The 25,714-nt window shown below is 42.4% G+C and overlaps 1 protein-coding gene across 2 annotated transcripts; it reads left to right on the forward strand.

Moving 5' to 3' along the window:
• The first annotated feature begins 98 nt into the window (after nucleotides 1-98).
• On the forward strand, nucleotides 99-19,635 carry hmbox1b (homeobox containing 1 b). Of its 2 annotated transcripts, none has more exons than XM_018735061.2 (10): nucleotides 99-379; nucleotides 11,425-11,994; nucleotides 13,711-13,796; nucleotides 14,012-14,122; nucleotides 15,110-15,263; nucleotides 15,787-15,869; nucleotides 16,944-17,039; nucleotides 18,029-18,123; nucleotides 18,425-18,508; nucleotides 19,103-19,635. In XM_018735061.2, exons 2-10 carry the CDS (start codon nucleotides 11,426-11,428, stop codon nucleotides 19,244-19,246), a joined length of 1,422 nt encoding a protein of 473 aa, XP_018590577.1. In that variant the 5' UTR covers nucleotides 99-379; nucleotide 11,425; the 3' UTR covers nucleotides 19,247-19,635. The 2 variants fall into 2 exon arrangements, with proteins under 2 accessions (XP_018590577.1, XP_018590578.1); XM_018735062.2 differs by having other exon boundaries at nucleotides 18,032-18,123.
• Nucleotides 19,636-25,714: the final 6,079 nt, after the last annotated feature.

A 25,714-nucleotide genomic window follows, 5' to 3' on the forward strand; every position in this document is an offset into this window, starting at 1 on the left:
ACTGTACTGTATAATAGTTTGCGTTTGGCGTACGTTCGATCGATGGGACTTGTAGTCTTTGGCCAGGCCTCGTCCCCTCACTCCCTATCCCCCCCAGACGCTGAAAAGAACTACCAATCGGGCGCGATCATCATCCAGCTTTCTGATGTTGATGTCAATATGGCCTCTGTCAGACAGACAAAGGCAAGTCAGTCTCGCCTTTGACTGAAATCAAACAAGGGGAAGAAACGCACCTCCGGGGCTCGGAAAAAGAAGAAACTCAGTGTGCGCGAAGTGTGTTGGGCGAAGCGGGGAACGAGAATTACTGTGGAGCTGCTGTAAAAACCATACTGTTAAATGGTGTGCTGGATACAGGCGCTGTCTGGATTCACAGTGAAAGGTGAGGTTTCTCCGAGGTTATCGTGAGCAGCGCGAGCTCGCTGCACGCGCACAGCCCCAGCTAACGAGCTAACCTGCTAACGGCTGACGAGGGCACACTGACTTCTCCGCTAGCCGTCCTTTTTTTAAAATAAAAAAAGAAAAAGAAAGGAAAGAAAGAACCACTCTGCTGACAAACTAATGGTAATGCGAGTGTTAATCCGGAGTGAAGTGCCTGCTGCTTTGACTCGACGTCGGATACTAACCCGGGACGATAACCCAAACCTGGTGGGTCACTAGTGAATTTTTCTAGTCTACCTGACTGACAGAGATTCCCGCGGCTTTTTCACCCTCTCTTCAACCTCGACAATTACGAACAAAATTAAAAAACAAAGAAAAAAGCAGTAAAAACGAACAGGACCTCTCAGCGAGTCAGACAAAAAAAATGAACATAAAAGAAGAAAAACATTTACAGTAAGAAGCATAATAAAATGAACTGTAATATTAAAGAAAGTTATTGTAATTAACAGTAAATCATGGAGAACAATTAGGTAGACATTCATTGCAAGTAACAGTAAATCATGGAGAACAATTAGGTAGACATTCATTGCAAGTAACAGTAATCAGTGAGCAGTACACCTACAGTATTAGAAAGCTATTAATAAAGAGACTAAGACTAGAGACATACATGATGATAAAAGGAAGTGCATTCAATTATGAAATCTGAGGATGGTACTGGCTGGTAAATTAGCATAACCAAGTTAAAATGTTTCCACTGTGTTGTCCACTTAACATTTATTTGTAATGGTTCCCTCCCTATCCTGTGCCTTTACTCACTGTGGTAAATTCATTCACACAAGATCTATAGGTAGCTACAGACACGTACTGTAGAGACACATGTATGTGTAGGGGTGTGAAGGGTTTGGAAAATGTGACTGATGTTTCTTCGTAGTTTGTCGCTATAATCCGGTGATGCAGAGAAAATGTATGACTGGACCAAGTACCACAGGCTGCACCAGGTCTAAATACTACACCCACAAGATCATGCCCCTCTTGGCACTTTGTGTCTGTTTTATTACTATTTATTTTTTCTTATCCAAAGTGACTTACCGTGTTTGACCCATTTTACAGCTGGCTATTTGTACTGGAGCAGCTCAAGGTAACTAGCTTGTTGCAGGGTACCACAGCAGGAGCTGGAGTGGGGCTTAAACCGGCATCCTTCAGGTTACCACCCAGTGACATTATCTGTTGTGTCGAAGACTGCGGTGCGCAAGCGAGTCTTGAGTACTTGGGGATGTTGGAAGCTGCTGTGGCAGTATTCATTATCCTGTTCTCTTGAAAACATAATTAATAGCAGTGATGGATAATGCAGATGACTCCATTTTTTTTCCCGCCTGTCTCTCTTGCATGGGCTGTGCCGCATCATAGATCTCCCGGTTTGAAATGCAGTGAAGTCCTGTGTATGAATTCTGAAATGCTCCTAAACCAATCCGCCCATCTGATCGCCATGGTCCATTATCTCTCAGAATTCTCACTTGTGATTTAGGATAAGATATCTTCCCGGGACCTCATTGTACCCTGGTAAACACTTCTAAATCTATCGACGTTGTGGTTTGGTAACTTGCATGCAGACCTATGGGATTTTTGTCTTGACTGCTTGTGATTAGACTCCTTTGTATTACATCATTATTGTTCATTATACACTGTAAAAGTCTTCAGACCTTGCAAGTGCTTTCAAATTTTGCTGAATTACAAATGAAACAGTCACATCTTTGTCCAGTCAGTATTTTTACAGCAAAGTTTGCTGAAGCAAAATATTTCACAGCAGATTTATTTATTTCTCTCTGAATATCATAGACTAAAATTCAAATACACTATTTGCATTGGTAAGTTTAACCCCCCCCCCCCCCCAAAAAAAAAAGGCATGTGTTTCAGTTATATTGATGGTTTTAAGTTGCTTATAGTGCATCCCTGTGGGAATAAGTGTATGTTTTACATGGTTGTAAAAATCAGTGAATAACTGTGGGTAGTTTAGTAAAGCAAGAGTAGTACAGTAACTCATCTTTGACAAAGGTGTATGCTAAGTGATGATTAATGATTACAAGTTGCTTTGGAGAAAAGGAACTGCTAAATAAATGTACATACATATAAAGGAGAAGCTCTTACATAGAACTGTCTCAAAGCCCATCTGGAGTTTGCCAGACAACACCAGTGACTCGGCTAAGATGTGGGAAAGTCTGAGCTTTTCGGTGATAATGCAAAGCACTTTTTGTTGTTCAGAAGTAATACTGCCCATGTCCCAAACCACACTACCAACAATGAAGTATTTTGTGGTAGCGTTTGGTTGTGGGCTTCTCATTAACGTTTATTTATTTTGCTTATGCTTTTATCCACAGTAACTTGTAAAGGTTTAGTTCAGCAGAGAAATTTGTAAAATTGTACCTTGCTCAGGGGAATTACAGCAGGAGGTGGAATTCAAACCTGGGAATTTAGAGTCCAAAGATTTAGACTCCAAACACTACACTACCTGATGCCTGTATTGGCATGGGCTAGGAATCTGTAAGGTTTGAAGGAATGATGGGTGGCATAAAGTACAGGGGAATACTACTAGGAGAGTTCAGTGTACAGATGCAGAAATTAATTAATCTTCCAGCAAGACAGTGATTCCTAGCTCATCGCCAGTGGGCCTCTGGAGTGTCTTAGAATAAAAAGGTGAATGTGTTGGAGCGGCCCAGCCAAAGTCCTAACCTCAGCCCCATCAGGAATTTGTAGCATTCTTTGAAAAACTCCGGTATGCAAGTGCTTTCCAAGGAACTTTGAATCCGTCAGAAGTTCAGGAACATCTGTCCTGGACACCATGCTACACAAAGGCGAGCAGTCAAAATTTTTTGCCAGCAGCATAATTTAGTTTTGGCTTTTTTGATGCTTGTAAAAAAATTCATTCAACTTTTAAATATGTGGCTGTTTTATTTGAAAATTTTTGCATGATATGAATACTTTTGCAAGACACTGTAATTTCCTTTAATGAAGCTTAGAAGAATGACTATCAAGCAAAAACCCATAGTGGGATGGAAGAAAATTCAGTCAATATCCTTCATTTTGTTTACTTCCCAGTTCTGCAGTGTGCTTTGCATAATGTAATCAGGTTTTTTTAAGGTAGATGCAAATGTATTTTCCAAATGTTTACTGATGGGCCGTGCATACTTTTTAAAGCAGTGTGTGTACAAAGATAATAGGCATTGTATTTAAATAGGGTCAGGATTAGATAGTTTCATACCAACAGTCACTGGTGGTCTGTACACCACCTCTTTACCAAAATGTGCAATCAGAGATCTCTTATTGAAGACTACAGAGTTGATCCTATTTTAGTCACAGTGAATTGTTAATTAACCCCTTCAGCAAGGATTGCATTTAACTTAATTCATCCTGCAGCATAACTAAAACATTTATTTACCGCGTCTGATCTCTTTACAAATCAGGCATCATTAGTGCTTCACAACTTCTGAACTGTGGGTTCAGTCTGGTTCAGTCTGTGTGAAGTTTACATGTTTTCCCCATATTTGTGTGTGTGTACTCCAAGAGCTCTGGTTCCCCCCACTGTCACACAGTTTTTCAAGTGAATTTGTGACGCTGTCTGTCCAAGTATGTGAGCGTGTTGGTGATTGCTCTGCGATGGATGGGCTTTGACACATTAAGGCAAATTTTTATAGATAATGGATGAATGGAGGGATCTGTTTATAAATGTAATATCTTAATTCTGATGTCAGACTGGTGAGCAAGGTATTGAAGTTGGCATCATTCATATAGTGTTTCTCTGTTGCATTGTATGCAGGCTTGCAGCTGTCTGTGTTTTCATTAGTTAATGCTTTGTAGTATATTAGTCTCCTGGCAGCAATTGTCAGTGTCTGACGCATGCCTCAGCCTTTGGCTGGGCTGCAAACGCAAGTGCTCCATTGCATTACACTCACTCTGAAGCTCTCATCTCAATCCTGTTTCTGCAGCGATTACTGGGGGCCTTTCCTTCAAAGTATTTCAATCATCGATTTGACAGAAAAGCTGCAAAAATGTTGCCAAGAGGATGATATGTGGCAGCTGTGAGGTTCATGTCTTCCAAGAACATTGTAAGGTGTCCGGGCTGGGTAAATTTGCAGGCTGGGAGCATGATGCCCGACACTTGTTACTGAAAAGCAGCTGAGGTTGTGAATGCGTAATTCCATCTGTTCCTTTTCTGTCAGTGTGTGTGCAGTCGGGGTGGTGGCAACCCAGAGCCTGTCCAAGCACCCTTGCCAAAAGCTGGTCCAGGAGAGAACAGCAGTCCTGCTCCTCTGAAGTTAGCTTTGTGACCAAACAGACTGAGAGCCACTGGGAATAAAGAGCTCTAAGCTGAGTTTCAGTTTAGCCTTTCAAATCGAACAAGCAGCCCAGTGAACTAAAGCACAGATGAAAGATAGTCACTGAAACGGTGCATAAATATGTCCTCATTTGGATTATAGTGTAGAGCAAAAGTGGTTGTGCATAAAGCATCACCTGCATCAAATACTGGCATTTAGGGGCAGGCGGGCTTCCTTTTTGAAGCTGAGCTGTCAAATTTGACACCTATAACTGAACATCTTTGAAAGCCATCCAGCAACGCATGCTTGTTTTTGTATCAATCTCACTGTTCTGCTGAGCAGAAACATAACCTGCTGTATACTCAAGTTCAGCAGCAGGTTTCTCTACCTTTCTTTTGCTGCTTCTCTTTGAGCCTTGAATTCTTTTTTTTTTTTTTTTTAAATGGGAGCAGGAAGAAGTGAGGGGGGAGCTTTGCGTGGGAACTCAAAACCAGCTTTCTGCAAGTTCATATGCCATCTGTTAGGAAAACGCTGAAGGGTTGAGTCTGGCCCAGATTACTGCGGCGCAGGGCTTTGCGAGAGTCATCTGAGACATTTCTGCTGTTCTGTCCTCTGACGTTTCATTTTTGGCCTCCCTGCTCCCCCACCCCAAAGGAACAAAAAAGGACAGGGCCAATGAGACAGCTACTGCACTGGAGTTGTGCAGGATCTTATTTGAGTCTAATAGACTGCAGCAAGTTGGCCTGTCCTGTCTGCTGCGTCGGCTGGCATTTTGTAGGATTTGCTGCATATGTCCTGCGGGTTTTTGTACTTTAGAATTGAATTTCATGCCTTCGCTACATCATAGACATGTAAATGAAAGTATTGATTAAATGAGTTATATCTCCAATTGAAGCTGTTGTTTGCTTTTGTCTTTTTCTTAAGGATTTGTTGTAAATGGCAAAAATATAATGTATATTAAAAATGGCTAAGAAAGTTAGAAAATACAGTTATGCAACAAGCTCTAGGTATAATGGGTACCTTTCACCTGTCCCCCACTGGTGGAATGTGTTTTTATTCTACAAATAATGAGTCATTACATTTAGTAACTGGTTAACAGTCACCTAATCTTGCTGGGTGTCAAAGACAGGAAGATAAACTGTGGACAAATATTGCAGGAGACTTTTCAGGGGTGAAAAATGGATAGAGCACTCACTCAGTCTGAACGTGTGCTATGCGTTAATGGAACATAAGACACACATGGCATTTGACTAAACAAGCCTCTTAGTTCCACAGTAGCCATAAAGCCCAAATATGAATTAGGACCCTGCGTGGCCTGTAAACCCCACCCCCATTCTCAAGGATACGCTTGTTCTGTCACAGAGGAGATGGATCACGGTAACAAGAAACATCCCACCTCATAGCTGGGAGAGAGCATGCTTTACAGTCGTTTATTTCGGGTGATGAAGGTGATCTGTTCATTGTTAAAATTCTGATATTGGGTGCTAATGTGGTTTTGCACTCTACTAAATTCTGGACTTGGTCTCATTTAACTATTTTACTGCATTGGTAACATAAGCACTGAAAACATCCTTCTGTCTTAGCACATATAGCAGCAAATGTTTCTTACCTAATCTGATGTTTCCTATGTTGCATCTAGGACATATTTCTGTTAAGGAATATGCCACATAATGTTTTATGTTTCAGAAATGTTGTGCATTATTACAATATTAATTATCCTTTATTTAGCTAATTTGTCCAAGGTGACTTGCAATGTTAGACAAGCACTTTTACAATGATTTGCTTACCCAAAGCAATTGTGATAAAGTATGTAATTGTTTAATATTTGATATAACTTCAGTGTAACACGAGGCTTGCTCTCTTGAAATTACTAAAAACAACTGTTTGGTTGATTGCTTGGTGACCAGCAAGTTAATGAGTTATCCTCAGCAGCTGTGTAGCTGACTTCGTACTGGTAAAACCCATGTCATATTGACTTGTCAGAGTCCAGGGGTCAGCTACAGCGTGGGAAAGCAGAGGTGTATTGACTTAAGCTGTTCTCAGATAGAGTTCAATATTGGTTGGATACAATCCTGTTTGAATACAAAAGATGGCAGGACTTGTCCAGTTGTTATTTGCGTCTGTATTGAGCTTACAGAAAAGGGGAATTGGCACCAATACTGCAGAAAACAATTATAGAGATGTCAGTGTTCGGCAAGGCTTTGTCTACCCTACTTATTCTTACTTCAGACTGTTTGTTCTTTACTCCTCTAGAGGATTGCTGTCTATTTTCAGTCTGTGCTGCCTTAAAATGCAAATAAAAATGAAGCTTCAAAAAGACCTCAGTTGCAATGCCTTCACAGTTAAGGAAAACATGACAGCAGTAAGTCTTGTCTGAATAATATCTTGCTTTGATTTAATGGAAAGCATTTGTGCTTTCTCGTGCATCTTTTCATCAAGATGTATGTCTATTTCATTTAAAATTGCATGCATTTCTAATGTGTTGCAATAAATCCACTCAGTTTCTGTCAACTGCTTCTTCATCTTAGGGTCATTGTGGTCTGGACCCTATCCTGGAAGCACAGGGTGCAAGGCTAAGTAGGGTATGCTCTGGTGGGATGACAGTCTGTCCCAGTGTAATAATCCACTCAGTATTTTAAAAAATCAGGATTCTTTTAGTTTTCCCTTTCCCATTCTAGAGTAAAGAGGCTTCTTTCAACATGACATTGCGCTTCCTGTTGGAAAACTGGCAAGGAAAATGTCTTTTACTGTTGCTCTCCTGCAAAGATTAGCCCTTTTTATACAAATGTACCTAGAACAGGGTGTTGTTTCAGATCATATGGTGGTTCTGCTTATGTATCTGTGTTGAAACTTTGTCCTGCAACTCTGTGCAGTATATATGTTTTGATCCAGTCAAAAGTTTGAGCACATGTGCTGAAAACTATTAATTGATAATATTTTCTGTCTATACCATAAGTTTGAGTTTTCCTTCACATTCCTTTGTTTCCAAATCATTCCTGCAATACTTTGAAGTGTGTTTTGGGTCATGTTTTTGCTGAAGAATGAAGGACAGCCCCACTAGTTCTTGGAATAGCATCCTCTGAAGTATGGCAGCCATGGTAGATGAGATTGCTGTGGACTCACTGAAGATCACCAACTGTCATCAGTAAAGCAAATTGAGACCGTGATGCTGCCTTTTCCATTTTGGACAGTGGGAATCACATGGACGCAGTTCAATACTTGGTGGTTACACTCAAATATTTTGTCCAACACCTGGGCCTACAGAAAAGTCAGTGTTTGAGGAGTCATTTTTCCCTATTTTTGAGCCTAGGCAAGTCTAGTTTTGAGCAGGTGTACTCAGACTCTTGATGGGTGCTGTATACAATAAGTGGTGGGTAGTATGGTGCTTCACAGATTCTGGGTTGTGGGTTCACACATGGGTTCAAATCCGGCTTAGTTTGCGAGAAGTTTTCTGTCCCTGTGTTTTTTGTGGCTTTCCTCTGGGTGCTCTGGTTTCCCCCACAGTCAAGTGTTAAGTTTTAGGTTAATTTTCCAATAACGTCAGATGATTAATGCATTGTAGCACATTCTTTCACAGTGTGTGGTTTGGCAGCTTTTTAAAATAAAGGCCTTTGTGTCAGTAAAAGATGTTCTGTTGTAACTCTTAGCATGTATGTCATGTTGCTGACTGCTGGTATATATCTCTAATTTCCATATAAAGGAAACTGGTAGAGGCTGCAACTGACTATGGAATTTAATTCATGCACCTCACACAAGTATGATTGATAATGCATACATAATACTGGTCTTCTTAGAAGCTGCATATTCAGTTTCTATCATTTATTGGAACATACACTTTCAGTGATTTTAGTACCACCATAAAATACTATTAGAATTTGCTTTAATTTAAACAGAATGACCTTAACACAATATTCTGCATCTGATCCATAATACATGAGTTACCTTTTTTTATTTAAATGAAATATTCTTCTTGTTCTGTATGTAAGACCGTAAATAAAAGCAGTAATGTGAGAATATACAAGGATTGATAATGGCTCTGCTAGGGTACTGTGCACAATGGCTTTATTCAGAGGGTATTGTAAAGGCAATCGCAGACAGATTTTAAGCTGTAAATGGCAGTAACGTCAGATATCTTTATGAGAGTTGAACAATAGCAGCAGCCACTGCCCAGTTCACTGGAGTATGAGATGCAATGAATGGACTATTGTCTGAAGGGGTTTGGGTGCTCCGATAAAGAAAGAATTGGTTAACTTTTGTGTTTTAAGGATTCATGCTGAAAAGAGTTGTATGGAAGCAATCTTTTATGCACAGCAGCGGCTGACTGCTGAAATTGAGTGATGTTGATAAAAATACATGACCAGCATTCCATTGCTCTCAGCTCATGAACATGACAACTTTAGAGGCTCTGTGCTGCTGTGCTAAAATGGAGCACCACCCTAGAGGCCTGTCACTGGTCATTAACTGTTGTCACCCTGAAAACATGGAATTTACACAATGCCCATCAGCCTGGACCTAAAAACTAAGTCATAGAGGCATAGGTGAAATATTGTAGCGTCCCACCCTGACTGTGTTGTTGGTGGGGATATAAAACAAGGTCTTTAGAGATGTGACTTCAGAAGCTCTGGCTTTTTACACACATGACTGTACAGGGGCTCGGTAATGACACCACAGTTCTCCTGGGTTGGTTAGTACACAAATACTAAGTGCATTGTGTAACACTGATGCTCTCTCATATCTTGGACTGTGGGTTCAAACATCAGTTCGAATCTCTGTCTGTGCAGAGTTTGCATGTTCTCCCCATATTCGCAAGTATGTCCACCCACATTCTTAGGTAGACATATTGTTGGCACCTCGGACATATTGTACTGTGTGTATATTAATTGAAGAGTGTATGTGTGATTGTGCTGCTGTAGACTGGTATTTTATCCAGGCTACATCCTGGTTCACATCCTTTCTTTCCAAGATAGGCTCTGGACCACTGTTACCCTCCATTGACAAGCTTCTATTGATAATGGATGGATGGATGAACAGACTGTAGGTATGCGTGACCCAGCTGTTTAAAAGCAGTGGTCAGTAGTGTAGGATATCCTGAGTCTCAAATGTGGAATTGTGGTAAAGTGAAGAGGTTACTGATTAATGAGATGCAACGTCAGCTGTTAACCATTTATTTGTAACCACACCCCAGGTGAATAATTGACTTCTTTCACTGTGAATACATCAGTTTATGCAAAACCAATGACCTCGCCCTGAAGTTGTGATCAAAATAACGAGGTTATCAGTAATGATACATAATTTTCATCCATCACTAAGAAGTGCCCAAGGCTGCTTCTTCACGTAAAACAAAATGATGTCCTTTCCAATGGGGTGCTCACTCAGCTCTTGGGAGCCTTTCGTCTTTGAAAGAGTCGTCTTTTTGCTGCTTCTGATGTGTGAATATTTGCATGGAGTAGCGGCAGAAGTTAATCCCTGCTGCTGTTTGGAAGACACTGGGCTAAAGGCGAGTGATTAAAGACGAATGGTGGGTAGAAAGACAGGCATTGCTTTGTTGACATTTCCACTTAGGGCTGAACAGGATCCTGGGGAAAGCAGGAGGCACACAGTGAGATAAGGGGTTGAGGCACAGGGCCTGGCTTTAATTACAGGTGCTCTTATTTGCATTCGAAAGCAAAGGGGCAGAAAGGCTTTGTGAGCAAATGGTGGGCGTCATAAGGGCACGAGTGTACGGATAATGGGAATAATTACCTTTTTGAAGGCATTATGGAGGTGTAAAAGATATAGCTGAAACCCACAGTGGATGCTGCTTTCATGGGGCATATGGCTTTAGGGTCCGCCATGTGTCTGATCACATTAGCCAGGGCAGGCCTACAGCCCCCACAGGGGCCTGCGTGTCAAAAGTCCTATTTTACACATTCTGACAGCTCACTGGTTGATTGCTGCTAGTTAGAAAATTAGATCTTGCTACCTATTTTCTATTTTGGGTAACTTCCTCAAATCACTCTTGCTCTTCTTGTCACAGGCAGAAGCACTCAATGCATAAAAATATCCTGACACCCGCACACTTCAAAATAGCCTAATAAAACTCTGTCATGAATTTGTCAGCTCCGTGTTATAGTTAAGGAGCACAGACAACGCCTCCTGTGTGAGGAGATATCCATCTCCATCCCAGTGTGTCATTAAAATGCGAACTGGCAACAGGGGTTTACTTGGAATGATGCAGTGTCACCCAACAGAAATTCTGCACGTATGTTTGGTGATCTTGTACGGAGAGCAGTGTTCCACATGAGATTGTGGGGTGTAGAAACTGTCTCAGAATAATCAGCACTGGTAGCAATCTGACTTGTCAAATCGGTGGAATGTTTTCACATGGTGGTTTATGCTAATAAGGTTAATAAGGTAAGCATCCTCTTTGTTCTTCTCTGAATTACAGTCGACTTACTGTCATTGTAATAGTTTTTAAGGAACTTTAGGTGGAAATGTGACAGTGTTTTCCACAGTGGTATTGTTTTCAGTTTGGTAGAATATACTTTACAGATGACTATTCTTTAACAGGCCACAGATCTTTCATGGTTCGGCAGATTGTTAACCTGTATAAAGGAACCAGTGAACTCCAGTAAAATGGTGCCTTGCTGATGAAAAGGTGTTTTGCAGTCTTTAGGGCTCAAGCTGCCTCATTTTAGTTTTGCCTGTCATTGTTGCCTCATCCCAGGCTCACCCCAGTCCCTCGGTTCCTCTACAGGATGTCCCACTACACAGATGAGCCGCGCTTCACCATTGAGCAGATCGACCTGCTGCAGCGGCTGCGGCGCACCGGCATGACCAAGCAGGAGATCCTGCATGCACTCGACACCCTGGAGCGGCTGGACCGCGAGCACGGTGACAAATTCGGCCGCCGGCCTGCCTACAGTGGCACTGGGCCTGAGGGCCCAGCTGGGGCCCATGTCGGCACCGCCGCTGCAGCCTCCTTTTCATCTACTTCTTGTTCAACTGCCTCCTCATCCACTGCCACCGCCGCAACACAGACGCAGTTCCATAGTGGCCTGTCGCCATCACCCAGCAGCGGCTACGATACCTCCCCACCTCCTCCAGCACCACCACCCGCCGTAGTGCCAACTGCTGCCATCTCACTGGCCGTTGTGGCCCACAACGGGCGGGATGGCCTGGCAGGTATGCCCAACGGCAAGCTGTCCCCACCGCGTTACCCCACAGGTGGCTCCAATGCCGCAGCGGTGGTGGCTGCACGCGCCTTGGGGTTCGAGACTCCCGAAGAGGAACTGGACATTGACGACAAGGTGGAGGAACTCATGAGGTTAGTGGTAGGGTGGTAGTGGTACACATTGCCCTTGTTGTGGCTTGCAGAAGTTCTCAGAGCCACGTGGCAGCCACGGCCAGGTCATGCAGGTAAATCACTTAATAACACGGTGTTTGAACTGCCATAAGAAGGGATCACTTTGTTTTTTGGAGCGAGATGCTTGCAGGTTCAACCACTTTGGTACGGAGAGTCAAATACCTGCCCTTCTTGCCTAAACAAGTCTTTTCTTTCCTGTGCCAGCATTATAGTAATCCTCTGGGCAGACTTAGTCTGTGTACCGCCATGGATTTTATGTTCTTTGTTCGTGCAGTCCTACAGTCTACTTTGCTTGAGACTAAAAAGATTTAGCACCGATAATCTTTCCTTATATGGCAGCCCTATGAGGACAGGAGTCACTGTCCACTCTGAACTGACACTAATGTAGCAACAGCATCCTTTTGCAAGTTTTCCAAACAATAGCATTCTGTCTCATTTAGGTCTTTGAACCCAAAGGTCGCAGGTTCAAATCTCACTTCTGGCTGTAGTACCCATGAGCAAGGTACTTAACCGAAATTGCTCCAGTAAAATTATCCAAGTGTATGAATTGGTAAATAACTGTTAACACTAAGTCGTTTTGGAGAAAGGCATCAGCTAAATGAAAAATGTAAGTTTACTGCAAAGGAGGATGTTGTATTGTAAATATGGTGTTATTTAAAATGTACCAGTATTTACTACCGTACCCTGCATCTCACAGGGGCCTTTGTGTACTGAAGCATCTGTTTTACAGTATATACTTCTCTCAAAGGTACAGCAGCACCAAGTCACACATCTGAGTGCTATTTTCACCATTTTCTGCCTTCGCGCTTCATCGAGGCTTTGTGTTAAGACTCAGTGGCTCTCACATTTTCACATAAATCACCATTTCTGTTTCCTCTGTCTGCAGCCGGAGAGAAAGGTTGCAGTGTGATAAGACCCCCTGCGCTGTCCTGACCATATGGTCTCAACAAATAAAGAAAATTGTGTGTTTTTCTCAGGTCTTTAGTGATCTGAATTTAATTAATAATAATATTGTCCCATGCATATTTTTCCATAAAAATAAATTGCAGGGCAGTAACATCTGATATTTTGATGCAGGTCAGCTCAGTACCTGATGGGGTCTCTATCACAGAGTTGATTATGGTATGCAAAGAATTGCTAAAAAATCTTCTCAGTTTTATTTGTTTATAGATTGATCAAATTAATATCTTAAACAATAATGACTGCGAGCTGCTTAAAACTGCTGATGGCTTTACTATAGGCTTATTGATTTGGTTCTGTCAGAAATTAAAACTCGGGGTAGGGCACAGCAAAGGGGCAACGGGAATCAAGTTTAGCAGCCTTGGGTTAATTTTAGCCATATTTCCAGACAAGTACAATCGATATAAATGTAAATGAGAGAGCGATGTGCTGCCTTCTCTCTGCTGACACACTGAAATATCGACAGCAGACATCGAAGACATTGACATCAAAGAGGTGACAGCCGCCAGCTCCACAGCGGCTCTTCAGTATGTCTTGCTTCTGAAAACTCACCCAAATACGGACACACACACGCACACTCACAGAACGTTACTCAAAAGCCCTCATGATGGTGAACTGCATCTGGATTGCCCCTCATACGGTAAACGCTGCTAACGTGCTGTCCCTTTATGTATAAGCAGCAGAGGTAAGATTCCTTTCCTCTTTCTGTGCTTACAGGAGGGACAGCGGCATCGTCAAAGAAGAAATCAAGGCCTTCCTGAGTAATCGGCGCATCTCTCAGGCAGTAGTGGCCCAGGTCACAGGTCAGTAATGTCTTGGCCCAAGTAATGTTTATAATAAGTCAAATTCTTTCCTCTCTTTGGATGGTTGAGCCATTCTCCTGCTCTAGACTTCAACCCATGTGTCAACAAGACCTTTCTGAACATGGGACCGGAATTCAGGGACTGGTTACGCATTATCTGCTTGGTGTAACCTCCCTCTGTCTAAATTCAGTTTTACTTCCTCCTTTCTGTCCCAGGTATCAGCCAGAGCCGGATCTCCCACTGGCTTCTGCAGCAGGGCTCGGACCTCAGCGAACAGAAGAAACGAGCCTTCTACCGCTGGTACCAGCTAGAGAAGACCACCCCAGGTACCGTAATCTGCAACAGTTTTGTGTTTCACCTCTGGGTTTTTGCCACTATATGCTGATTTTATGTGTTTCGTTCCTGTGAATATCTTTTCCCGCATGAAAAACAGGACGTTTTATCACAAGATAGAAATTCAGTTAATTGACACAATCGGGCTGGGGGTGCGGTGGCGCAGTGGGTTGGACCACAGTCCTGCTCTCCGGTGGGTCTGGGGTTCGAGTCCTGCTTGGGGTGCCTTGTGATGGACTGGTGTCCCGTCCTGGGTGTGTCCCCTTACGCCCTGAGTTGCCGGGTAGGCTCCGGTTCCCCGCGACCCCATATGGGACAAGCGGTTCTGAAAGTGTGTGTGTGTGTGTGTGTGTGTGTGTGACACAATCGGACTTTCAGTTCTCCAGGCTGATGCAAAAAAAAAAAAAAAGTATGGAAGTTAATCTAGGTTTTCTTTTGTAAACCCCCTCAAACGAACTGTGGCTTTATGGGCTTGTTTGATTCCAGCCAAGTGTTAAAAGCTTTACAGACAGAAGTGAAAGTAAATTATCTCCAGAACGAATCACTTTGGATCCCTCCACCGCACTGGAAAGGCAAAAGGGGAAAATGTATTAGAGACAGACTTGCCCCACGGCTTCTCATTCAGACAGACTGTAGATGAAGAGGAGTGTGGTATAATATTCAGGAATGTTAATAGGCCATTAACATAAAAAAAACACAGGAAACAGTTGACAGCAGTCTTGAAATGAGTAATGTGTGTGGCTGCAGCTCTGCCAAAGGCCCCCCACCTTTCCCCAGTTGTTTAACACTGCGGTGGTGGAGCTCTGCCAGAGGTGACGCTACTATCTCTCCCTTATTTGTAGGGAGCCTCCATGTTCTTGTTCATTTCCCTCTGGGCCGCAGTTGGAGTTGCTGATGGAATGGGAAGTTCCCTCTTGCTGGTGTGGAGGCAAAGCCTCCTCCTGTGTCCTGTTGACCTCTTCTTCTATCAACATTCCTAGGTGCCACTCTGAATATGCGTCCTGCTCCCCTGGCCATGGATGATGTAGAGTGGAGGCAGACTCCTCCCCCCATCACCTCCACACCCGGCAGCTTCCGCCTACGCCGAGGGAGCCGCTTCACCTGGAGGAAGGAATGTCTCGCTGTGATGGAAAGGTGAGGGGGATGGTGCACAGATGGACTTTATTTTGACCCTGTGGCTCTGCATAAAAATCAGCCTAATTAATAAATGGTGCAGGGATGTCAAAGAGAAAGGGGAGCAGAAGAAAAAGTGACTGTCGAGAAAGGAGGTTGCTGACTATGGGAAAGAACCAGTGGAATAAGGGAGTGATGAATAGGGTAACACATAATTCAACAGGGGTTTGTAAGTGTGAAGGGGTGGAGCAGCCATTGTAGAGGTGGCCAGGGGTGTGGTCTTCTCCAGCCACCGAGCTGACCCTAGATCAGAGGTGACACAAGATTTTCTGTGCAGTGTGTGACAAGGGTCAGAGGCTGACAGGTCACTGTGAAGCAGCCAGCTGTGACCGTATCCCGTGGGCTGTACAGAGAAGACACTGGTATCCAGGTTCCAGCATGAAAAATGGACTAAAACGGGAAGGCCTCAGGGGAAAGGCCCTTGTGTCAACTGGCCCAGTCTGCTGTGGTCTGACATGTTGCCCTGCCTCTTCTCTCCCACCAGCTACTTCAATGAGAACCAGTACCCTGATGAGGCTAAAAGAGAGGAAATTTCCAATGCCTGTAATGCTGTCATACAGAAACCAGGTACCCAGTGGTGTTTCTTGCTTGTTTGTTTGTTCATACTGACAGATAGAACAACTGAGCATAAAGCATCAGGCCTCACCACTTTAACCTCTACTCTTCTTGCCTCAGTCACGTACATTTATTCATTTAGCTGTCGCTTTTCTCCAGAGCAACTTACAGTATTAAGCTACTTACAGTTGTTTACCAGTTTATACAGCTGGATAAATTTGCTGGAGCCATTTAGGATAAGTAGTTAGCTCAAGCGTACTACAACTAGGGGGGAATCAAACCAGCGACCTTTTGGTCCAAAAGCAGCAGCTCTAACCACTACACTACCAGCTGTCCCCATACATACATAACTGTCACATCACATACATAGCTGTTAAATTATGCTAGTGAACAGCTTGTAGTGTAGTGGTTAGAGTTGCTGCCTTTGGATCCAAAGGTTGCAGGTTCAAGCTCCAGCTGTAGTACCTTTGAGTAAGGTACTTAGCCTAAATTACTTCAGTAAAATTACCCAGCTGTATAAATGGATGGTAAATAATTGTAACCTTAACACTCTTAAGTTGCTTTGGAGAAAAGGATTAGCTAAATGAATAAATGTAAATTCTGTACAGAGGGTTTTCCTAGAAACACTCTGGTCAGTTGTGTGCACCCTGTTGCATTTGGGTTCAAGTCCCCACTTTGCCATACTGGCTTTCTGTGGTGAATGTGAATCAACCTAGATGGGCTGAAAAGTGCTGGACTCTCTCGCAGATGATCATGGTGACACCTATAGTTATCTGGGTACCTGCAGGGCTGCAGGTGGGTTTAGGCAAAGGGCAGCATATCTCCCTGCTTCATATTTGTTGGCCAGATGAAGCCTGCAGCGTAGTGAAAAGAAGTGGTTGCTCACTGAATATAGGAGTCATGATATGTCTCTTGAAAGAACTTGTATCCTCTGATTGTTATGTATTTGTGCCCATTTTGCCATGTTAGATCACAGCTGTCACTTTAAAAAAGATATATTTATATTATGTTGTGGTAATCTGCCGGTTGCTCATGTGTCTGTGAACATTCTTGTTTTTGACTGGATTGCTCCTCTCTCTTGTCCAGGGAAGAAGTTGTCAGACTTGGAGCGCGTCACCTCTCTGAAGGTCTACAACTGGTTCGCCAATCGACGGAAGGAGATCAAGCGCAGAGCCAACATTGGTAATGTCACCAAAAATGTGTAGTGGGCGAGGAGACCTACCCCTCAAATCATGTCATAAGCCGTTTAAAGGTGCATGGGAGGTCATTTTAAATCTTCTTAAAATTTGAGGTCATTTTAAATCTGCTACTTGGTGCACCATGATAATGAGTGAATAGAATAGAAAGTAATGGTTTTGTTTCTTCTCCCTCTGGGATTAAAAAAGTTAGTGTGGGTGCCTGAAATTCTTAGTGCATGTTTAACAACTGTCATATTTTCAAATGGCTGTGGGTCAGTTTTGGGGTATGCTGCTCTTTTATTAACTTAGCTGGTTTATCTTTAGCCACATACCCAGAATATATCATGACATGCTTCGAAGGTAGTAATGCAAGATTAGAAAACATTATAAGCAGAATAATTGTATTAATATCAAAAATAACTCTGCAAATCCTCTAATTTCCAAGTAAGTCTTATACATTAATTGTGGAGTCCTGGATATTCTGATGTCAGATAATCAGCTTTTCCTCCATAGTCAATCAAAGGTCATTATTTTCTCTCACACTGGCAGATTTTCTAAAAAAAAAAAAAAAAAATGTGTAGTATTTTCAGAATATAATAGTTGGGCTTCATGGAACTCTAGCCATGGCTTTGCTCTCTCTGTATAGCAGTGTGTGAAAGTGCAAGAGTCTGATTGGAGAACGTGTGATGTTAAGATGTAGGAAAAGTGACTGAGAGATCTTAAGTGTTTACACCTAAAGGACTAGGCAACCCTGTATAAGTGTGTCCTCAGGAGCCACACACACACACACACACGACCACACTGTTGGATGTGTCATGACAAGCTGTACGTCATTCTTAATGTCGGCATGTCTTTTGAAACTCATTGTAAACGTTGAAATACAGTTGTTAGTTACTTATTCACCAGAGTCCATAGGTTAAGATGATGGTAGTATTTGTGTCTCTGGCACATGGCCCATCCCAGGTGTATTATGGGTAATTCTTTCTTCCCAAGAAGCAACAATCCTGGAGAGTCATGGCATAGACGTACAGAGCCCAGGTGGCCACTCCAACAGCGATGATGTTGATGGCAGCGACTTCACCGAGCAGGTAAGTAAGCTGTCAGAGTGCAGGGTTCAGCGTGTGGTGCTTTGTCACTCCAGTACAGGTCTGGGGAAGTACGGGTAAAATGTCTTTGGAATTCACATCGCTTAAGTTCTACAGAAGACTGACAGTAGTGGGGAAACAGTAACTATTACAACTAAGATTCCTAGTTATTTAAACTTATTTTAGGAAGTTCTTTATCAAATTTCAGTGCTGACATGTATATGTTTCGTAAGAGACTTTCGAGTAAAAGTTAGTAAAGTATGCATTACAAAATGTTCAAGTGACTTTAATAAAACTATTACAGGGCTGCGATGTCAATTATTTTGACAAAAGACCAGCACCCAGATCGTTTGGCTTCTACAGACTTGAACCTTCATCACCAACACAGGTATGCTGAGTGCACAAACACTGCAACAGCAAACTTCATCAGTATATCATGTGAACGAGTGTTAAATATTAATGAAAAGTGTCATTGACAGTCTGATTTAGCCCTGCTAGCAGCATGTTGGCAAGTCGGTTCAAGCAACGTGCTTGTGTGGGTAGTGATTGCCTGTCATGTCATGACTGTTGACAGCAAAGGTGTGCCTAATGGACGAGGTCAAAGGTCATGGGCTCCATACTAACTTCATAGTCCCTCCCTTCATACTATGTACCTAATGGCACCTGTACTGATCTCAGCCTGGCTTTTACACGCAAGGAAAAACAGCGTAAATAATTGAATGTTTGTGAAGTTTGGGGGAATACGTTTATCAGGAGTAGCTTTTTCCATTTTCTTGTGGCATTAAGCCGTAGACAGGTCCCTACTTTCATGCTCTTAAGAAAGGGCATTATATTTCACCACCAGTAAAAATTCCTGTCATTTCAGTGAATAAAGTCAGAAGTTTCTTACTAAATAGTAAATGTTAATAATAAAATAATAAAAGCAGCAGATTTTGTTTAAAAGACCTTGACTGACAGGTGTGCCCTGGTCCCCCCCTAAAAGGATGAGAGTACCAGCCAGAGTGACCACCAGGACCCTATCTCACTGGCCGTGGAGATGGCTGCTGTAAACCATACGATCCTGGCATTGTCGCGGCCAGGCTCCACCCCTAGTGACATCAAAACAGAGACACTGGACGATGACTGAGCAGGCAAGCGCGGTGCTTGTGGGGAGGGGGCAATGAAAGAGTGCAGCCGTCTTATTCTCACAGCCGCTGACAGTGACCAAAATGAGAAGGTAACATGTAGACCCTTGGAGCTGTCAATCATGAATATACCCAGCTTGCCCCCACCTCCTACACCAGGGGTGTGCAGTTGTGGTCCCTGAGAGCCACAAAGTACACTGGTCCCTGTACTACCTGAGTTCTTAATTACTCCTAATTATTCATCAGGATTGTGATTGCTAAGCATTGCACAGTTCATATCATGAATGCTTTTTCTGAACTTGCTATAATTATTTTGATCATGATAAAGCCAAATTGTAGATAAGTGTTACATGTCCATTATTCTGATGTTTTTTTTTTTTTTTTAATGAAATTAACACAGCAGAATACACTACTGTTTGATTTAGTTGTAGTTTATTTTTCAAGGGCTAAGAAAGCTGAAGGAGTCATTGATTAATTGAAACACATTGATTCATGAGGGTGAAAATAGAAAGATGGTTGTTGTTCCTCAATGAACACTAATTTGGAGTGAGGGTGTGGAAAACAAAGCAAGCTGTCAGCTGACACGGTGTGACGTCAGCTGAAGTGTCTGGTGTTTTCGGTCAAAGCCCCAGCAAAGGCTCAGTGATGAAGATCTTGGTTGGAAAGAAAAGCAGATGGTTGTGAGGCTTGTGGGGATCGCCCACCCCTGGACTGCTCCTTCCCAACTCCTTGCCTGCTTCCTGGCAGTCTTCCTCTGCTCTTTAAGTGCAGAAACATGTATGCTCTTGTCTGGAAAGAAATACTACATTTTAATTACCTCCTCCCTTTGGCTTTATGCCGTTTGCCTTGGCTTTTAAAAATATATGTATTTTTTTTATTTTCTGCATTGCGTGATAACAGACCATTTGTAAAAGCTGGTCCTCTCTGTTCGTTCCTTTCAGTTTAGAAGGGGAGAAATGCAAACATCCCATACCCCTACGTGTAGCGGCAGTACTAATGTCCCAGGTCCCCCTCCGCTGAGCTTCCTACACCATCTAAGGTTGAGGGACGGCTTTCCCAGTCAGTCGGACCCCAGCTTTTCTTCTCCGTGTTTCTTTTATTTTTACTTTTTTAAAAATCATTCTGGACTGGAAAGATGCCATGCCCCAGAATGTACATGGACAGGTGGTAAAGGTTGTATGGTTGTGAGTCCACGCGACTGGTGCCAAAGTGCGAAGAATTTTGGGGAGGGAGATGATTAAATGCAGATGGAGACTTCCAGGCAGGTCGGGGCCAACAGACAGACTGGGAATCAGCCAAGGCCAGGAAAAAACAGTATAAGAAATTGTATAAGAAAGCTCTAAACCTGTTGGTTGAGCTTCACACTTATTAGATGTATTCTTTGTATGTTTATTTTAATACCTAGCTACACCCAAAGTAATTTGAAATGATGTTATGTCATTTATTTATTTTGTGCTAAGCTGTAGACAGTGAGGCCCTGCTGCTGCTGCCTTAGTTCTTTACTTATGTGGGGAATGCAGAATCCGGAAGGTCGGACCCGTTTGTCACATGACGTTCACCTCTGGATCGACTCATAGAGGCAGCTGGCGTGAGCGAGGTGGGGGCTGAGAACTGGCGTCCTACGGTGCCTGTATAACTAACTTGTGTCCCCTCCCCGGAAGCTGCTTCCAGTGTGAAATATCCTCTACAGTTCTAGCTAATGCCCAGTTGTTCAGCTGACTGGCAAATCGTACTTCTTGCTGCTTCAGAGCTTGAGAACCTGTGAAAGCCGTGCCACCGCGTAACCTGGCGCTTGGTTCTCGAACACGTGTGTATCTTGGGGAAAAAGGCTCTTCTTAGTGAGACATTAAGTATTTGTCCAAATGTATATATTCTATTTTGTTTCAGTTCTACTGTAAAATGCTTTTAAGCAGAGATGTATAGGATGAAAAGCTTTTTTTTTGTTGTTTTGTTTTGTTTTGTTTAAATGTTCTTTTTCCTCATTTGGATGAAGATGTCATTTGTTGTGTCATCCATCTTGATGTGAGAGCACCCTGTTGGCTTTGTCTTTCTGACCGTGAGATAGTTTGTGAAGACAGAGCACCCTCCCTCAGTACACAGGCCCCAGCAGTCCAGCCTGTGTTTAGGGCACCTCCACAGTCTGCCACTGAAGTCATTCTTTCTCTTTCCTCTTTCCCGTAATTCTTTGTGTTGAGGCGCAGAGGCAGCCTTGGGGACAAGGGCAACTGCGGCCCGTATCCGAACGGCTGTTAACACAGCACCGCGGACCCTGACTGCCAGGTGAAATAACACGTGAGCTGTCATTTACAGTCGACTAACATGTTGCGTGACACAGAGAAACCAAAAATAAGTGTGACAAATTTGATGTATGTAAGGCAAATGCAGATATATTGCCATCAGTACATGCATAGTGGTTAGAGCGGCTGCCTTTGGACCCCAAGGTTGCAGGTTCGAGCCTCGCCTCCAGCTGTAGTACCCTTGAGCAAGGTACTTACCCGGAATTGCTCCAGTAAAATTACCCAGCTGTATAATTGGGTAAATAATTGTAACCTTAACATTGTAAGTCGCTCTGGAGAAAAGCGTCAGCTAAATGAATAAATGTTAATGTAATGTTTAATGTCATTTGTCAGGTGCCATTCTATTCATGTGAACAGAGACTCTAAGCCCCGAAGTTTCTGTCACCATAAATCTGATTGTCCATCTGCAGAAAGTTTTAGTTTTAGCAAAACTAAACTGATTTCAGGAGAGCACTCGAGAGCAGAACGAAGGCCGCTGAACTGAAGGCTGCATTTGACAATTCTGCACTGGTACAAAATTATGATGTTTCCTTCTCCTCTGAGGATAAGATGCAAAAATACTTTTAAATGTCCTTTTCGAGTTTGTTCTTTCTTTGTAATCTTGGATCCGTTTCAGTTTCGTTCTTTCAAGGGGACACTCTTGATAAGTGTGGATTATGGTCTTTTTCTCTGGGTGTCGTCTTCAGCCCTGAACAGGGGCAAGTGGACAGGACCCGACTGGTAGTGTCCTGAGAGGGGGTGCTTTGCCTCACAGAGATTCAGAGGTCACCTGTCTAACTGTCCCTGTCTCTGTGAATGAAAAATAAATACCTGAAATATGAACTATATAATGACTGTTGTACCAATTTGAAATTGTTCCCATCATTGTATCCTATTTCTGAATTTAGTGCCTTTTTTGGACAGTAGACTGTTCTGTAAAATGAAAACTGTAGTATATATAAATATATATAAATGTTTTTGTACAGTTTATTTGTTTAAGAACTTTTTTTTAAACTTGTGTTTATTTTAGTATTATATCAACTAGAGAATAAAAGTATATCACTGAATAAATGTGTTTCTGATATTTAATCTTTGTCTTTTTCAGAATGTTGTGTGAGCAAGTGCTCATGTCCCTGGTAAAGGAATAATTTAATTATTACAAAGGAGAAAAATGACAAATATTACTGTACTGGACAGCCAATCAAATAAGTCTGAGAGTCAGTTCACAGCACTGTGTAAAACACTCCAGTGGACAACATGCTGTACACAGGGCACTCCACTTACGAGCTTTTCAGGTTTGAGTTTATCTTTTCAGAATTTTCAAAGGTACATTTCTCATTTATTCATCTTTAATCTGCATTTCCACAAACAGCTAATTTGGAGTATTGGACCAGATTATTCAACTGGTTTCCAGTGTTTCGAGCTCAAGGTGATGTTCCTGAGAGTTTTTGATCATTAGCAAGTTGAGGCATACAGTATATGTGTGTGGAATAAATCGCAACAGTTACCATTAAATAGGAATTAGTCAACACAATGTTTCCCCTGCCCCCCCCAATCATTTCAATATAGTTTTAATTTTGAAGCAGCTCCAATTGAATACAAATGTTAAAAATACACTTTTCTCCCATGAACTGGCCTTAACTTATTCCTGAAAAGCAATGGAGTGTCAAAAAAGCCGCATAATGAAATAACTTGTTCCATTGTTGTTTATGGTGAAAATTTTTAGTTTCTGTCCAACCACATTCCAGGTTTACCCTGAAATCAGCTTAAATGATGCCTAATATCCTAAGGGGAAATTACTATGACACTTTTTAATTTGACACTTTTTCTTTCTTTATTTCCAGAAAACAAAATATTTTCCTTTTTATTCCATTGCCTTCAAATTATTTTGAACCCCATGCACCTGAAAAGTCCCCCCCCCCCCCCCCCCCGTTTTGGGTCCTCCTCTTCCAATTCAATTCGATTTACTTTTATAGAGCGCTCTTCTCACAGTGACACAGAGCACTTTAACACAGGCATAAGGCAAAAAAACAAGTATATCAGAACAAAAGGAGAAAGAAGACAGTTGACTACCGACTATCGTAATATAATGCTTTCGTAAAGCTATAGGTACGCCTACTGGCCACAGATGCAAGGAACAAAAACTCCCAAATGAAAAGTGAGGGAGGAAAAAAACCTCGGGGGGGTCCAAGGGCCAGTGGCTGCCCCACCCCTCCTGGGCATTCTAGATTAAATTATATCCTCTTGACCGCTTTATTGCTGCTAATGATGATGTTAAGACCCTCCAGAGAGCACACACTCTGGGTGTGTAGGACAACGACAAGCTGTTTGCAGGAGGGGTTTAGTACACAGGGTCATTTGAGAAGAACACTTTAAAAATGTATTACTTCAAATTTATTGCTCCACAACTAAGCACCACATGAACATGTAGTCTAAAACATTGTAAAGGAGTGCTCAGTTTTTTTTTAAAATATTACAAAAGCTCAGTATGTGGCCCTCCTGCAATCTAAATCACCCCAGACCCTTTGCATTATATCGCCAGCGATCGTTGGCACAGGGCCACGACGTGTTGTTTCATTTCCTCAAGGATGTGTGCGGTCTGTGGTACAAACATGAGGTCCTTGGCATATCCCCGCAAGAAAAGATTACAAAGGTTATCTCTGAATTTAATTTTTTTTTAGTTTTCAGTACTTTTTGAATCATCCTATATATATATACTCAGAACTTTGAGTTCTGAGTTTATAAACTTGCTATAATAGCGTGTGCGGACTGGCTTGAGGAAGATAGAAAGTATATGTCACGCTACCAGTAAGCGAATAAGAAAATGACAGCACGGTGCATCTCGGTCTCACACAGCCGCCTGACACGACTTTCATATGTGGTCTGTTTATCGCACCAGATCAGATTTCGTAGGCCGAACGACATGCAGCAGGCCATATAAATGACAATTAGCACGGATTAGTGATAAGCGGTATTAATCTCAGAATACAGTATGTGGAAAAACTGGATATCAGGAGACCAAATAATGTGTACTTTGACTTTAGCGATATCCAAGACTTTTACAGAACCTGCCCAAAGAATAAACCGAGGGTACATCTGTATTACTACTTCCTCTTTTATTTTAAAGATAATAAAAGTGCTAGGTTTTGAGAAAGTTTGCATGTTATTTAAATTTAAAATACAATAAAACAAAGTCCTGTGATGGGCTGGCATCTCATCCAATTGCCTTGTGCCCTATTTCCAGGATAGGCTCTGGAACTATCTAGCACAGTATGCAGTATGAGCAGGTGAAGAAAACGGAATGTCAGTCACAGCAAGGTTTTTTTTTTTTTATAAACAGACCCTTACCTGTGAATAAATGAGAAGTCTATTATTAAGCTTTTATCAATGGTGAAGTAGTGGTTAGATTTCCAAACAAATGGAGCTGCCAACAGACTTCTTGTGTCAAATGTGTCTCCAGGTTAAGGACCCAGTGAAATCACAATGTATTCTTAAAAATAGGTTGCAAAGCACAAGGCAAATCAAATCTGTGCAACTTTTCATCCGACAGCAAAAGAGAGGATGTGGACAGACATACCTGTTCTACAGCTGTGACAGCAGTAGCGAAGAGGAGGAACTCCAGGTGTGAACGCCAGTTTTACCGCCGTTCATTCACAAAGTTCTACACCCTGCGCTTGTCCATCGACATGAGATTGGACTGATTCCAAGAGACACTGCAGTGCAGCAAAAGAATTTAGTTGAAACGGGTGCAAATTGACAGCCATAAATTACCACCAAAGTTTGTATTTACCAACTGCAGCTAGAGGGTCATTTTGCAATGTCAGAGGGTAGAATAAAAATACACTGCTGTGTTTCATTTCAAATTTCGTTCTCCATCATCTTGTTCCACCTTCTACTCCAGCTGCCTGTCGTAATTATTGTCCTTGCTGTCATAGAGCTGACAGGCCTCAAGGTCACACCATCACCACCCTGCCATCCAGTGTAACACTCCACTCTGGATTTACAGGATGTATTTAACAGTGAGGATGGAATATCGGAAAGACAAAACAATACACAAGTACACACACACACACACACACACACACACACACACACACACACATTTTCAGAACCGCTTGTCCCATACGGGGTCGCGGGGAACCGGAACCTACCCGGCAACACAGGGCATAAGGCCGGAGGGGGAAGGGGACACAC

The sequence above is a fragment of the Scleropages formosus genome, chromosome 1 (assembly GCF_900964775.1).
Source record: "Scleropages formosus chromosome 1, fSclFor1.1, whole genome shotgun sequence".
Taxonomy (NCBI): domain Eukaryota; kingdom Metazoa; phylum Chordata; class Actinopteri; order Osteoglossiformes; family Osteoglossidae; genus Scleropages; species Scleropages formosus.

Coding starts and splice junctions, on each gene's coding strand:
- hmbox1b (XM_018735061.2), top strand. CDS start 11,426: ATGTCCCACTACACAGATGAGCCGCGCTTCACCATTGAGCAGATCGAC. Junction 15,264..15,786: donor TGTCTCGCTGTGATGGAAAG/GTGAGGGGGATG, acceptor CTCTCCCACCAG/CTACTTCAATGAGAACCAGT. Junction 18,509..19,102: donor AACCTTCATCACCAACACAG/GTATGCTGAGTG, acceptor CCCCCCTAAAAG/GATGAGAGTACCAGCCAGAG.